The sequence below is a fragment of the Hakea prostrata genome, chromosome 3, assembly GCF_041222555.1.
Source record: "Hakea prostrata isolate BN-2017 chromosome 3, UWA_Hpros_2, whole genome shotgun sequence".
NCBI lineage: Eukaryota > Viridiplantae > Streptophyta > Magnoliopsida > Proteales > Proteaceae > Hakea > Hakea prostrata.
In genome coordinates this window covers 67689773-67703103 of record NC_142602.1, presented here as the reverse complement: position 1 = coordinate 67703103, position 13331 = coordinate 67689773, and the positions used below count along the sequence as shown (strand labels likewise).

At 38.9% G+C, this 13331-nt stretch overlaps 1 protein-coding gene across 1 annotated transcript; it reads left to right on the top strand.

Annotated features, from left to right (window-relative positions):
• Nucleotides 1-6841: 6841 nt before the first annotated feature.
• Nucleotides 6842-9557, top strand: LOC149022843 (uncharacterized). The gene is made up of 2 exons (XM_089147714.1): nt 6842-6925; nt 8469-9557. Exons 1-2 carry the CDS (start codon nt 6842-6844, stop codon nt 9555-9557), a joined length of 1173 nt encoding a protein of 390 aa, XP_089003840.1.
• Nucleotides 9558-13331: the final 3774 nt, after the last annotated feature.

The window sequence follows — 13331 nt, the reverse complement described above, 5'->3', positions numbered from 1 at the left end:
TGAGTGAATGAATATGCATGCTAGTATGTAATGAGATAAGTGAATGAATATGTATGCAAGTATGTTCTTAACTCTCACAATGGAGTCTATATGGTAGACACACATTAAGTTATACACTAGCCTCCTCTAGAAGGTCTCATCATTCTCTCTCAACAAGAGACCTCTATTGGGCTCTCCGCGGTAGTTGGATCAAGTCATATCAAACCGTGGTTGGGGATTATGTCACCACTCTCTCACATCACCATTGGTTTGAGAACTGGCGCCTATCAAGGATAACCCTAGGCTAATACAAAGTAAAGTCTTGTACTACATGTGGTCCGGATACCTTTCCTCATGCCTAGTGCCCTGTTGGTTAAATATCTTTTTCAATCTAAGAATGACATCCTCAACGGGAAGCATCTGTTGAACTCCATTCCTTAACCTTATGGTCATCCAAATATGTTGGGGCGGATGCTTCTCATGTCTCCTCACGACACTCAAGCAGTCTTTTGGGTGCCCCATGAGCCCAACCTAACATATGCAACTCTACCATCTCATGATGAAAGTGGACCTACTTAATGCTCACAGGACCTAGCCACTGCCATCATGGGTCACTTGGCTTCAATACCTCTGCCGAAAGGGTAGTAGTACTCAAGTGTTCACTAGCCAACACATTTAGACACTTATTGACCATGTACCTAGGTTTAAGTGAATGTAAGGTCACTAGGGTAATGGGCGAACCCACAACCGTAGTCGGTATATAAGTATATGTGGACATTGTCCTACCATCCAATCCACACATACACATCATTTCAAAATCATTATTCAAGTAATTTGAATACTAAATAAACATGACACTGCATTACCTTCTGTTCGAGCAAAGTCACATGCAATTCATAATAGATATAGAATATCAATGTAAATGAAGATTTAAACAACACTAATAAATACACAAGGTAGGATAATGTATTTTCCTCACTTGTCAAAGACAATAACAATCTCCAAAGTCCAATTGTCACGCCCCACCTGCCGAGTATCAGTCCAGCTCGACAACATGTGGGTGTGATCCACAATCACAAGATCCACAGTTAGCCATCAGTGATAATAAATGCACATAATAATAAATCAAAAGCAAGAAAAATTCAATAATTAAATCAAAATGACATACAAGTCTTCAAAATCCAATGAGGAAAGAATTTAATGAAAGGAATGAATAAAATAAATGTGTCCAAAAAGGGTATCTCAGGCAAAGTAGAAGAAATCAAAGTTTAAGTGTTATTTTGTTCTTTCTCTTTCTCAAGGATGTCACTCTTCTCTTCTAATCTCTCGATGAAAGGAGTCATCCAACCTTCCTTCGTCGACTTATCAAAATGACGAACAACCTAGAACCTTTTGCCATCAATAGGAGCTGTAAGTGCATTCCATGCACCCACAGGTGGCTTCGTGTTGTGCATTGCTACCTCCCACTGAAGCCTCCAAAGTCTCTTCACTGGGGTTCTCCCAGTCATACAAAACTTCTCTCGTTTCAATATTGTCATATGAATAATATAACAATAATTCACAAAAGAATGAGTTCTGACAAACTCAATAAGGCAACAAATCTCATATATATATATCAACATCATAACATGATAATTATCATAAAGGAAAGATGATATGCATAAGTATGGATGCATCTAATAGCTAATCATGCAAGTCTCTAATATGGCAGACATGCTTTAAGATATAACATCAGCCCTCCTCTAGGTATATAGGTCTCGTCACTCGATCCCTCACCAGATTGGTTACCTCTATTGAGATCCCAGGCAAAGGGTACTGTCACATCCCACCCGCCGGTCTCGGTTACCCGCTCGACAACCCGTGGGTGTGATTTGTCACAGGATCCATGGTCTTACCCATCAATAATAATCAATGCAAGAAATAGATAATCAAGAGCAAGTTCAAATAATTAATCAAAGGGATTACAAGAGGCCAAATACTCCAATAAAAGAATCAAAGAAAGAATCAAATGAATCAAAAGAAATATCGAGTTCTGCGGAAGCAATAAAATAAAATATCTTCTTTCCAGTTTCTCGCTTTTGAGCCAATAATTGCTCTTCTAACTTAGCAAGGAAGGGAGTCCTCCAGTTCTTCTCCAAACATTCCTCAAAATATCTGGCAATCTGCCTCCTTCGGCCATCAATGGGTGCTATAAGCGCACTCCAAGCATCTGCAAAGGCTTCGTGGACCACATCTCCGTCTCCCACTGATGGTGCCACATCCTCTTCATATGTGAAGTCTGACCCATGTGGTACTTCTCCGGTTTCTGACGACGTGTAACCATCTGTACAATTTAATATAACATACAAAGAAAGGAATGAGTTCTGACGAACTCGAACTCAAAGGATAACACATTTCTCATACATATGTCAACACAATTAGCAATACATATATGAAATGAATGATATGCAATAGTATGAATGCTACTAAGATCTAACTATGCAAGTCTCTAGATAGTTTACATGCTTTAAGATATAACACCAGCCCTCCTCTGGGTAGGTCTAGTCAGTCTGATCCCTCATGGACTGGTTACCTCTATTGGGATCCCGGGCAAAGGGGTCAAGTCCTCATCAGGAATCCATGGCTGGGGTTTAAGTCAACACTCTATTACCAAGACCATTGGCATGAGTACTGGCGCATGTCGGGGTTTCTAATCCAATGCAAGGTCATACTGGTAACAGACTATATGAAGTCCAGATACTTCCCTATGGCACCAACCAACTCGATTCCGTATCCTTCTTAACCTAGGAATGAGAACCCTCATGGACTGGCTACAGCTGTTGGACTCGATTCCCTAACCCTATGGTCATCTACATATTATTGGGGCGGAATGCTCTTATGACTCCTCACAACACCCGGGCCGCTCCTTGGATGTCCATGAGCCCAACCCTAACATATGCAACCCTACCATTGCATAAGCAACAATGGACCACTGAGTCTCCGCATGGACCGGTTACCGCTGTAGGATGAAACAGAGTCATGTCACCATTGTCACGGGTCATTCAGCTTCAATTCCCCTACCGAAAGGGTAATAACATGTAGGGTACCTAGCCATGTAATTCTAGACTCCCTAGGTATGTCATCCTGCAATCGTGATAGTGCTAGAGGCATCAGTGAGCATATGTCCCATATCACAACCCTCTGATATCTCAAGCAAAGATACCCAATTGGATACCCTTCCACCACAACTACGTTACATCATTCAAGATCATATCATAACCCAATATCATCAAGTGATACAGTATGTAAAACATTACAAATAGCAGGTATACAATAGTATTATAATGAATTATACAACTACAACAAGGTACATGATCAATAAATAATGTAAGAATAAACTGATTCATCATATAGCATGTTATTGCATATAAATAAGATAGTGTGTCCTTACCTGTAAATATGTAAAAATTATTGAAATGCAAGTAAACTTCACCCACTATAGTTTCAGAGAATCTTAGAGGTCACCTAAGTATAAGGTTACAAAAATATACAAGAGACATGAGTCAAAATAGAGCAACAAACAACTTCACATAGATACTGTGACCCAGCCGGTTGCTTGGGCCGGTCGGTTGGGTCAAGCGACCGCCCCTGTTACAGACAGTCTTCTAGATCCGAAATTTAGACTTTTGATCATCCAATTTCAATTTGGTTTTGGGATGATCATAATCCAAATTTCAATCTTAATAAGTCTATAACAAATGTGCAAATCAACAACCTAAAATTAACATAGATCCATAACCTAAAATATTAAAGGTATTTAATAATATAAAGTTTTATTAAAACGAGTATTCAAACTTAACGAGGCATATTTTGCACAAATAATTGATGCAATATGCTTAGGGGTGCAAGTTTGGCCCTGGCGGCCCTGACCCCCCCTAAGCTTGAATAGGGCTTGGGCTAAAGATTTTGGCCTTAAGGGCGGGTTAGGGCCAAAATGTTTTGGCCCTGAACTAGGGCCAAGGGCAGGCTTGGGATTACTCTCTGGCCTACCTAGCCCATTCCAGCCCGTCCCTTATTTTGGCCCTAATTCTGACCCTAATTTTGGCCCTGATTTTGGCCCTGATTTTGGCCCTGATTTTGACCATGATCTTGGCCCTGATCTTGGCTCTGATTTTGATCCTGATTTTGGCCTTGATTCTGACCTTGATCTTGGCCCTGATTCTGACCCTGATTTTGGCCCTGATTCTGACTCTGATCTTGGCCCTGATCTTGGCCCTGATCTTAGCCTTTATATTGGCCCTAATCTTGGCCTTGATCTAGGCCCATGATTTGAGTCTGGACCCTCCACCCATATGGAGAGGAATTAATTATAATCCACATGGGTGAATATTTGACACGTGTCAAATTTTAAAAACATGATCATGTTTTGTAAAAAATTAATAAAAATAAATTATATATTCATTACCAATGTAGGAAGCATCCACCTTATTTTGGCCTGATCTTGACCTTAATTTTGGCTTTAGTCTTAATGTTAATTTGACCCTAATCATGTATTAGATTTTTACTCTAATCTTCACATTAACATTGATATAACTATAAGTCTCGACTAAAAAAAAGTACAAACACACAAACAAAAGAAAAATACAGACACAACTACATGAAGTGTTGTTTACCAAAAAAAAAAAAAAAAACACTATAAGTCTCGACTTTGATCTTCAGTCATTTTGATCATATTAGACTATGGTTCACTTTATATATTATTTTAAAGATTTTTTTTATTTTTCAAACTAACTCATTTTTAGTTCCAAAAAATCATAGATTTTTTTTTTTGTACTAAGGCGAGATAATATATTATAAATAATAAAAACTAGTATATAGAGAATTAATATCTAACAAATCTATACCCCAACTTCTCATCATGAATATTGACATATTTCTTTTGCCTCCAATGTGATATTTCAGAGGGGAAAAAAATAATTTATTAAGGACATATAGTTATGTTTGTAACTAAAATATAATTTTCTTTTAACTACGAAAAAAAATATCAATACTAAATTATCGTTGATTTACTTGTTAACAAAGTTTTGAATATGATTATTTTTTTGGTTGAATATGATTGTTTTCAATAACAAAGTTATGATTATATTTTTTTTGATTCCATCACCTAAGTAATGGGAGATGTTTTCAATTTCCATCATCAAAGCAATGAGAGACTTCCAGAGATCAATATAGAACTATGGAGTATTAATTTATTTATGTTTAGAGCAACACTCAATTTATTGACTATTTTATCATTTTGTATGAGCTTGAATCATCTTATATTTTTAGTTTATTTATGATACTTTTATTATTATTATTATTATTATTATTATTATTATTATTATTATTATTATTATTATTATTATTATTATTATTATTATTATTATTATTATTATTATTATTATTATTATTATTATTATTATTATTTTATGAATTTACATTTGAAATTTTATGTCCAAGGATAGGACCAATTAAGGCTAGGGCCGGCCAGGGACAAGGCTAATTAGGGTCAGGGCCAATTAGGGCCAGGGACAGGGCCAATAAGGGTTAGGGACAGGGCCAATCAGAGCTAATCAGGGCTAGGGCCAATCAGGGCCAGGGTCAATTAGGGCCAATTAGGGTCAATCAGAGTCAGGGCCAGGGCCAATTAGGGCCAATCAGGACCAACCCATCCCGACCTGGCCCAATTAGGGCCAATTAGGGCAGGAATGGGCTTGGCTTGGCCTTGTAGGGTTTAGGGCCAGAGACAATAATCCTTGGCCCAGAACTAGGGTTAGGGCGGGAATGGGCTCAGATTAGAACATATAGGGCTGGGCTTGGGATTGCAAAAGCCCGTACTAGTTGCAGCCCTAAATATGATTTGTAAAAAACATCAAAAAAGTATTAAATCGATGGAACCGGTTAGAAGAATTTGGCATGCATGAGATTATACAAAACCCAATTGATGCTCATCACTAGAGTTGAGGTTAGATATGACTTAATTGCATCAAAAGCCAATTGATGCTCATATCGCCATTCAAACTTGTCTCCATCCCCTATATTTAAAAATGGCAACAATATTGGTCCGGATTTGGTATCAACTGTCGTAATAAATTTGCCTAATTGAAGAATCTCTATAAAGATTCTTTCTATTCTGAAGGAGCTATAGGTTGCGAATTGCCTTAGCTTTGCTTCAGTCAGTTTCAATCCTTTTTTTTTTCTTTTTTCTTTTTCTTTTGGGTAGAAAATTCAACCCCTTTTTTATGGTAAGGAAAAACTTTGACGTCTAGAAAATCTTGTACTTTAAAATCCTAGAGTACCGATCACATCAAATCGTGCCATTGTGCTGATAAAGTGTGACAAAGTGCGTGTAGGGGACAGAAACTTAGGCTGCGTTTGTTTGCTGGAATAAAGGTGGGGTGGAAAAAAAGGGGTGGGAAAATTCTTGAAAAAAGTGTAGATTTCTTACTTTTCCTTTAAATCCCAAAATGGTACATTGTTTGGTTGCTTGGGGTGGGAGCCATTTTAAAAGCCCACATATTTGGTGGGACTTTGTGGAAAAGTTGGGAAAAGTAAAAAGTGGGACCCACCCCTATCACTTTTCCACAAACCCTTTCCTTTCCTTTCTTTCTCCCTCACCCCACTATACATGGGACCCACATGTTTTTTTTTTTCCCACCCCACCTTTGCAAACAAACGTAGCCTTAGTTTTTTTTTCATGCAACTACTATACAGAGAAGACAAAAGAATAGAATATTAAAGCTGAGACAATGGGGAATGGTCCCAATCAAGTGAAGAGGTGTCTATTGATTTGCTCCATCATTTTAAAGAAACAATCACGTCAGAGGGAGTAACACAAGAGGCAATGGGGAGGGCTCTTGCATGTGTTGATAGGGTTGTTTCGGAGGAAACTAATGAAGCATTGGAAGTAATCCCAACTGAGGAAGAGGTATCTGCAACACTTAAAGAGATGGGTCCTCTTAAGGCACCGGGTCCAGATGGCTTCCCGCCAATTTTTTTTCAGAATTTTTGGCAGATAACTAAACATGAAATTATGGAAGTGGTGTTGGATTACTTTAAGATGGGGGGGGGTGTTTGGTTCAGAACTTAATCGTACTTTCATATGTTTGATCCCAAACAATCCAAATCCAGAGCAAGCGGAGCACTTCAGGCCTATTAGTTTGTGCAGGGTCGCCGTCAAATTGATTTCTAAGGTCATGGCCAATAGACTAAAGGATACACTAAAAGGTATTATATCTCCTTCTCAGTCTGCTTTTGTACCTTATAGATTAATATTTGACAATATAATTGCGGCTCATGAGCTTTTTCATTACATTAAGCGTCGTAAAAAAGGGGGGAAAAAAATTCCTAGCACTCAAGTTAGATATGAAAAAAGCATATGACCGATTGGAATGGCCTTTCATTAGTGCTACATTGCTTAAGTTGGGGTTTTCTCAAAAGTGGACTGAGTTGGTTATGGGGTGCATAACTTCAGTATCCTACTCCTTATTGGTGAATGGATCTGACAGTGGATCATTTATGCCCACCAGGGGTATTAGACAAGGGGATCCCCTTTCTCCATATCTCTTTATTCTTTGTTCCTAGGTGTTTTCGGCCATCATCCAGAAAGCTGAAATAGAACACTTAACAAGAGGAATTAGCATCAAGAATCGGACCCAACCAATCTCACATCTGCTTTTTGCCGATGATTGCATCATCTTTTCGGAAGCCAGTTTGAACAAAATTTGCATGCTAAAGCAGTGCTTAGAGTACTATTGTCAAGCTAGTGGTCAGGCTTTAAATCTCAAAAAGTCTAACTTGACTTTCAGCCCGAACACTCCAAGGAAATTCAAAGCTTGGTTTTCTAGAGTATTGAAGGTGAAGTATGGCGAGGGGCCGGGGTAATATTTGGGTCTTCCCACAAAATTCAGATTGTCAAAAAAGGAGGTCTTTAAGGAGGTAACTCAGAAACCTGCAACAAAATTAAAGGGTGGAAAAACTCTCTCATTTCTACTGAAGGCAGGGTCACTTTGGTCAAATCAGTAGCAAGTGCTATGTCCACTTATAGCGCTTCACATTTTTCTCTCCCCGTGTCCCATCATGATGAAGTGAGAAAAGCCATGGCTAATTGTATCTGAGGGCAAAAGGATGAAGAACACATAATTCATTGCGTGTCATGGACTAGACTATGTAGATCTAAAGAGGATGGTGGCCTATGTCTACGCGATCCTCAACTACTCAATAGAGCTCTTCTTAGTAAGATGGTATGGAAACTTTGGGCTAACCTAGAATCACTATGGGCACAATTCATGAAAGACATATACTTTCCTAAATGTTTATTCATGGAAGCTAAACCAGGAAATTGTTCTTCATGGGCTTGGAAGAGTATCCTAATTGGTCGTAATGTGTTACAAGATGGTTTAATCTGGCAACTGGGGAAAGGAAACAAAGTTCCAATCTGGGGTGCCAACTAGATTCCTTATTTACTGCAGTTTAGGATTTCAACGCCCAAGCCTACAAGGCGTGATATTAAATTTGTTGATGAGATCATTGACCCAGTGACTAAAACATGGAAAACATCACTAATGCAAGAGCTTTTCAGCCCGATTGAAGTTGAGGCCATCCAAAAAATTATTCTGCCGTTGAATGATTGTGAGGATAGGATGGTTTGGGGTGCAGCTAAGAATGGAGTTTTTTCTACCCGATCAGCATATCATCTCCTTCTTAATCGCAGAGATGCTCAAATGGCATATATGCTTTCATCCTCAAGGCGACACAGGGGGGAGAGTATCAAGAAGGGGGAATGGAAGAGCCTTTGGAAATGCAACACATTGCCTAAAATTCGGAATTTCATGTGGAGAGTCTGTGCAGAAGGTATTGCTTCAGCAGAAAATCTCTTGAGAAGGCAGATCAAGGTGAAACCATTATGCAAATGGTGCGGTCAAGTAGAGGAAACAAGGAGCCATGTATTGTTTCAATGCCACTTCTCTAGAGTAGTTTGGGTGGGTAGCGGTCTAGAGTTTCTTTTACAAACAACAACTGAAATATCTCTACCAGGAATATTGGAGGCTTGGAAAACTCTTCATTTTACATTTAAGCAGCACAATAAAGAAATCTTATGTCAATTCTCCTTTGTATGCTGGCACCTTTGGTTACACAGAAATGATCTACAGTTTAATGGAGAAAAGAAGAGACCGCTGGAAGTTGTAGTCAAAGCGGAGAAGACCTTCCATGAATTCAGGATTTGTAATGGAGGAGTTGCAAAGAATTGCTTGAACACTAACAAGGAAGCTGTAGAACCAACTCAAGATTTGGAAATGTGCTCTATTTACTGTGATACTACAGGATGTCCAGAATCGGGGGTAGGAGGTGCTGGTTTTGGAGTTTGGAACATGGGTGAACTAAGAGCAGCATGTTCTACACCTTGCTCATTGCCATCTATATTTGTCGGTGAAGCTTTAGCGATTAGGGAGGCTATGTGCTGGGCTAAGGAAAATCGATGGATTAAGGTGAACATCTATATTGACTGTCTAGGCCTTCAACAATATCTGGCCGGCATCAGTATTGATCCACCCCCTTGACAGCTGCTACCATACTTGAAGATGTATTGTCTTTGAAAGACAGTTTTACTTCTTGTAGGTTCCTTTTTATTTCGAGAGATGGGAATGAATGTGCCCATTCTCTTGCTCGGAGGGCTTTGGTTGTTTCTAGGCGGACCTTTTGGCCTATTTCCTCTCCATGCTGGGGTATTTCTTGTCCAGCCTTCTGAGTCTTTTCCTAGTTTTCTGGAATTAAAGGATTTTCACCAAAAAAAAGAAATAAAAGAAATAAAAGGAAGATAAAGTGTGACATAGATTTTTTTTTTTTGATAAGAAGTGCGACATAGATTGACAGATATCTATTCAAAAAAAAAAAAAAAAAAAAATTGACAGATATCATTATTTTTTTATATTTTATTTTGGTAAACGAAGCTTTAATTAAAGAGGGAACAAGAGCCCAAGACATCCTGAATACAAGTTTCATGAAGCCAAGGAGAGGAAATAGGCCAGACCATCCTACTTGTCAAGGATAGGGCATTCCTAGCTAGACAATCGGCTAAACAATTAGTCCATCTAGACATATAACGAACCGACCATGTTGGTTCCAAACTAAGGATAAGACGAATGTCTTCCACCACACGCAGGGTAGATAAGGGTCTTCCACACTATGAATAAGCTTCTCCGACTCACTTTCAAAGATGATGTTCATTAAACCTTCCTCTTGAGCCCATAGCAGTGCCTCTCTGAGAGCTAGAGCTTTTCCCAAAAAAAATGCTGAAGCAATCATACGGAATCGATGCTGCCCATTCACAGATGCCATCAACGTTCCTTAATAGAAGTCCCTATCCTGCGCGATTATCAACTGATGAACAAGAGAAGTCTGTATTCATCTTAAAGAAGTTTGCAGCTAGAGTTTCCCAAACCCTAGAAACGGTATGCAGAGGCTGTGTAATCTCCATTGATTGACTCCAGAATTCTTTGTAAGCCTTCCACGATCGATCCACAATCTGCTCTGGGTTCCACTTGATATTATTGAAGCAAAGATCGTTCCTTGCCAGCCAAATGTTCCAGCAAGTAAAGAAGAGAAGGCTGAGCGTCTCTTTCTTTAATTTCTTCTCAAGGAACCGCACGCTACTCCAGTTGTTGAGCAACCTCATTAGAGAGTTCTGGGAATGAAATTCTACAATTCCGATTAGTCCCATCCCGAACCAGATTACCCTAGAGTGCTCGCATTCGAACATTATGTGATCTATAGATTCAATCTCTTTATCAAATCTTTTGCAAACAGGATCTACTCTTATTTGTCTTATCATTAGATTGTCTCTGTGGCTAGGGCCTAGTTCATCGCCTTCCATAAAAAACATATGATTTTGGGATAGCACTGAGCGCTCCAAATTAATTTCCAAGCTCCTAAATCCACTTCTTCCCATTTGTGATATTGTGATGAAGAGGGAGCCAATCTAATTCGTGAGTCTCTCCAATTGTAGAGCAGGTGATATGCACTTTTGACAGTGAAGATGCTGTTGGTTGTTCCTCCCCAAACTACTAAATCACCTCCTGGTATTTGACTGAGTTCGATTTTCAGAATTGCTTTTACCTCTTGTTGTGTAAAAAATTGTTGCAATAATTGTCTATTCCAAGAGTTTGAAGAGGGCTCAATAAGATTGGAGACCTTCTGTATGTTGCAATTTGCAAGCTTAGGAGAGAAAATCTTGAATGAGGGAAGGCTTGGAACCTAGTTCTCTTCCCAAATTGGAGTGCTTACTCCAATTCCAATTATGGATATGAGGCCCATTTGAAGCACTTCCCTACCTTTAAGAATACTCTACCATGCCTATGAAGTAGCTGAATCTTTGCGGGCCTCCAAGAAGTTGCTATTGGGGTAGTAAATAGACTGAATAAACTTAGCTCAAGTGGATTCCAGATGGGCCCATATCGCCATGCCACTTTTGCAAGAAGAGCCCAATTCCTCAGAATAGAGTCCCGAAAACCCCTTCTCTTTTGACCTACAAAGTCACAACCAAGACATCCAATGCATTTTGCGTTCCTCCCCTTTCTGCCCCCAATAGAAGTTGGATATGATTTTTCTTGTATCATTATGCATTGATGTAGGAAATAGAAAGTGAGAGCCTAAATATGAAGAAATAGAGGAAGCAACTGATTTAATAAGTATTTCCGGCCCATCTTGGAAAAGCAACTTCTCCTTCCAGCCTTGAGTCCTCTTGCATATTCAGTCTCCCACATCCTTAAAGATGTTAGATTTTTTAAATCCAAAATCGGAGGGTAATCTAAGGTACTTCGAGGGACTTTCACCATATTTAATTTTTAGAACTCTAGAAAACCATCTTCGAAAGCAAAAAGGAGTGTTAGGACTAAAGGTGAATGAAGATTTACCTTCATTGATAGTCTGACCATTCACTTGACAATATAGCTCCATACATGCTTTGAGGTGACAAATCTGTTGAAGATTAACCTCTGAAAACATTAGACAATCGTTAGCAAATAGAAGATGAGAGACCCGGGGAGCTCTATTTTTCACACTGATTCCTTTGATTAAGTCTTGGCCTTTTGCATCATTCATAATGGAACTGAGTACTTGAGATCCCAAGATAAATATGAAAGGAGAGAGGGGATCGCCTTGGCAAATTCCTCGAGTTGAGCAAAAAGAACCTTTTTCCACCCCATTGATCAAAATAGTGTAAGAAACTGAGGTAGTGCATTCCATAACCATGTTCACCCATTTAACTGAAAACCCCAATTTGAGAAGAGTGGCTCTAATAAAAGGCCATTCCAACCGGTCATATGCTTATTGCATATCCAATTTCATAACTAAAAATTTTTTCTTTCTTTTTTTCTGATGCTTCACATAATGAAATATTTCATGGGCCATAAAGACATTATCAGAAATAAGCCTATCAGGAATAAATGTTGATTGGGAAGGAAAGATGATACCTACTAGTGAATCCTTGAGCCTATCAGCAAAGATTTTTTAAATGAGCTTGATCACCACCCCACAAAGGCTAATCGGTTTGAACTGTCCTGGAGACTCTGGATTAGCACATTTTAGTATTAAACATACGTATCTTCTATTCAACTCCTTAAGTATCATACCAAAAATGAAGAACTCTCTGACAAAGTTGCAAATCTCCTCTTTAGGTATATCCCAGTATTTTTGATAGAAGAGAGGAGGTAAGCCATCAGGCCCAGGAGACTTCAAGGGGCCCATGGATTTCAAGGCCAAAAGGATTTCCTCATCACTTGGAATGCCACAAATCAGCCCATTTAGCTCATCATTTACCATCGGCTATACACTCTCAAATGCATGATCCAGAGCACTTTGAGAGATACCCTCCGAAGTAACAGCTCCACTAAAATGCTCTAATAATAGCTCCTCCAATTGACTCACATTTGAGGTCCAACTTCCATCAATCTTTTCAATTTTAAGATTCTGTTTTTCCTTCTTCTTTGGATGGTAGAAACATGAAAAAAGGCAGAATTTTTATCCCCATGCTTAATCCACTCAATTCTCGATTTTTGATGCCACAGAATTTCCTCCCTCTTTAGTTCTTCATCAAGAAGATCCTTCAGCTTGTTTTCCTCATCAATAAGCTCTGTATAGTTTGGACTACTTTGAATGACTTCAATCTGACTTTTTAGAATTTTGATTTTCTCTTGAACTATGCCAAATTCCTTCTTGTTCCATTTCTTGAAGACTTCCTTACAAATTTCAGTTTTCAGAAAAAGATAATGCTGCTCATTCTTGCTGCCAGCCAACCTCCATCCTTGTCTAACCACTTCTTCACACCTCGGGTGTCT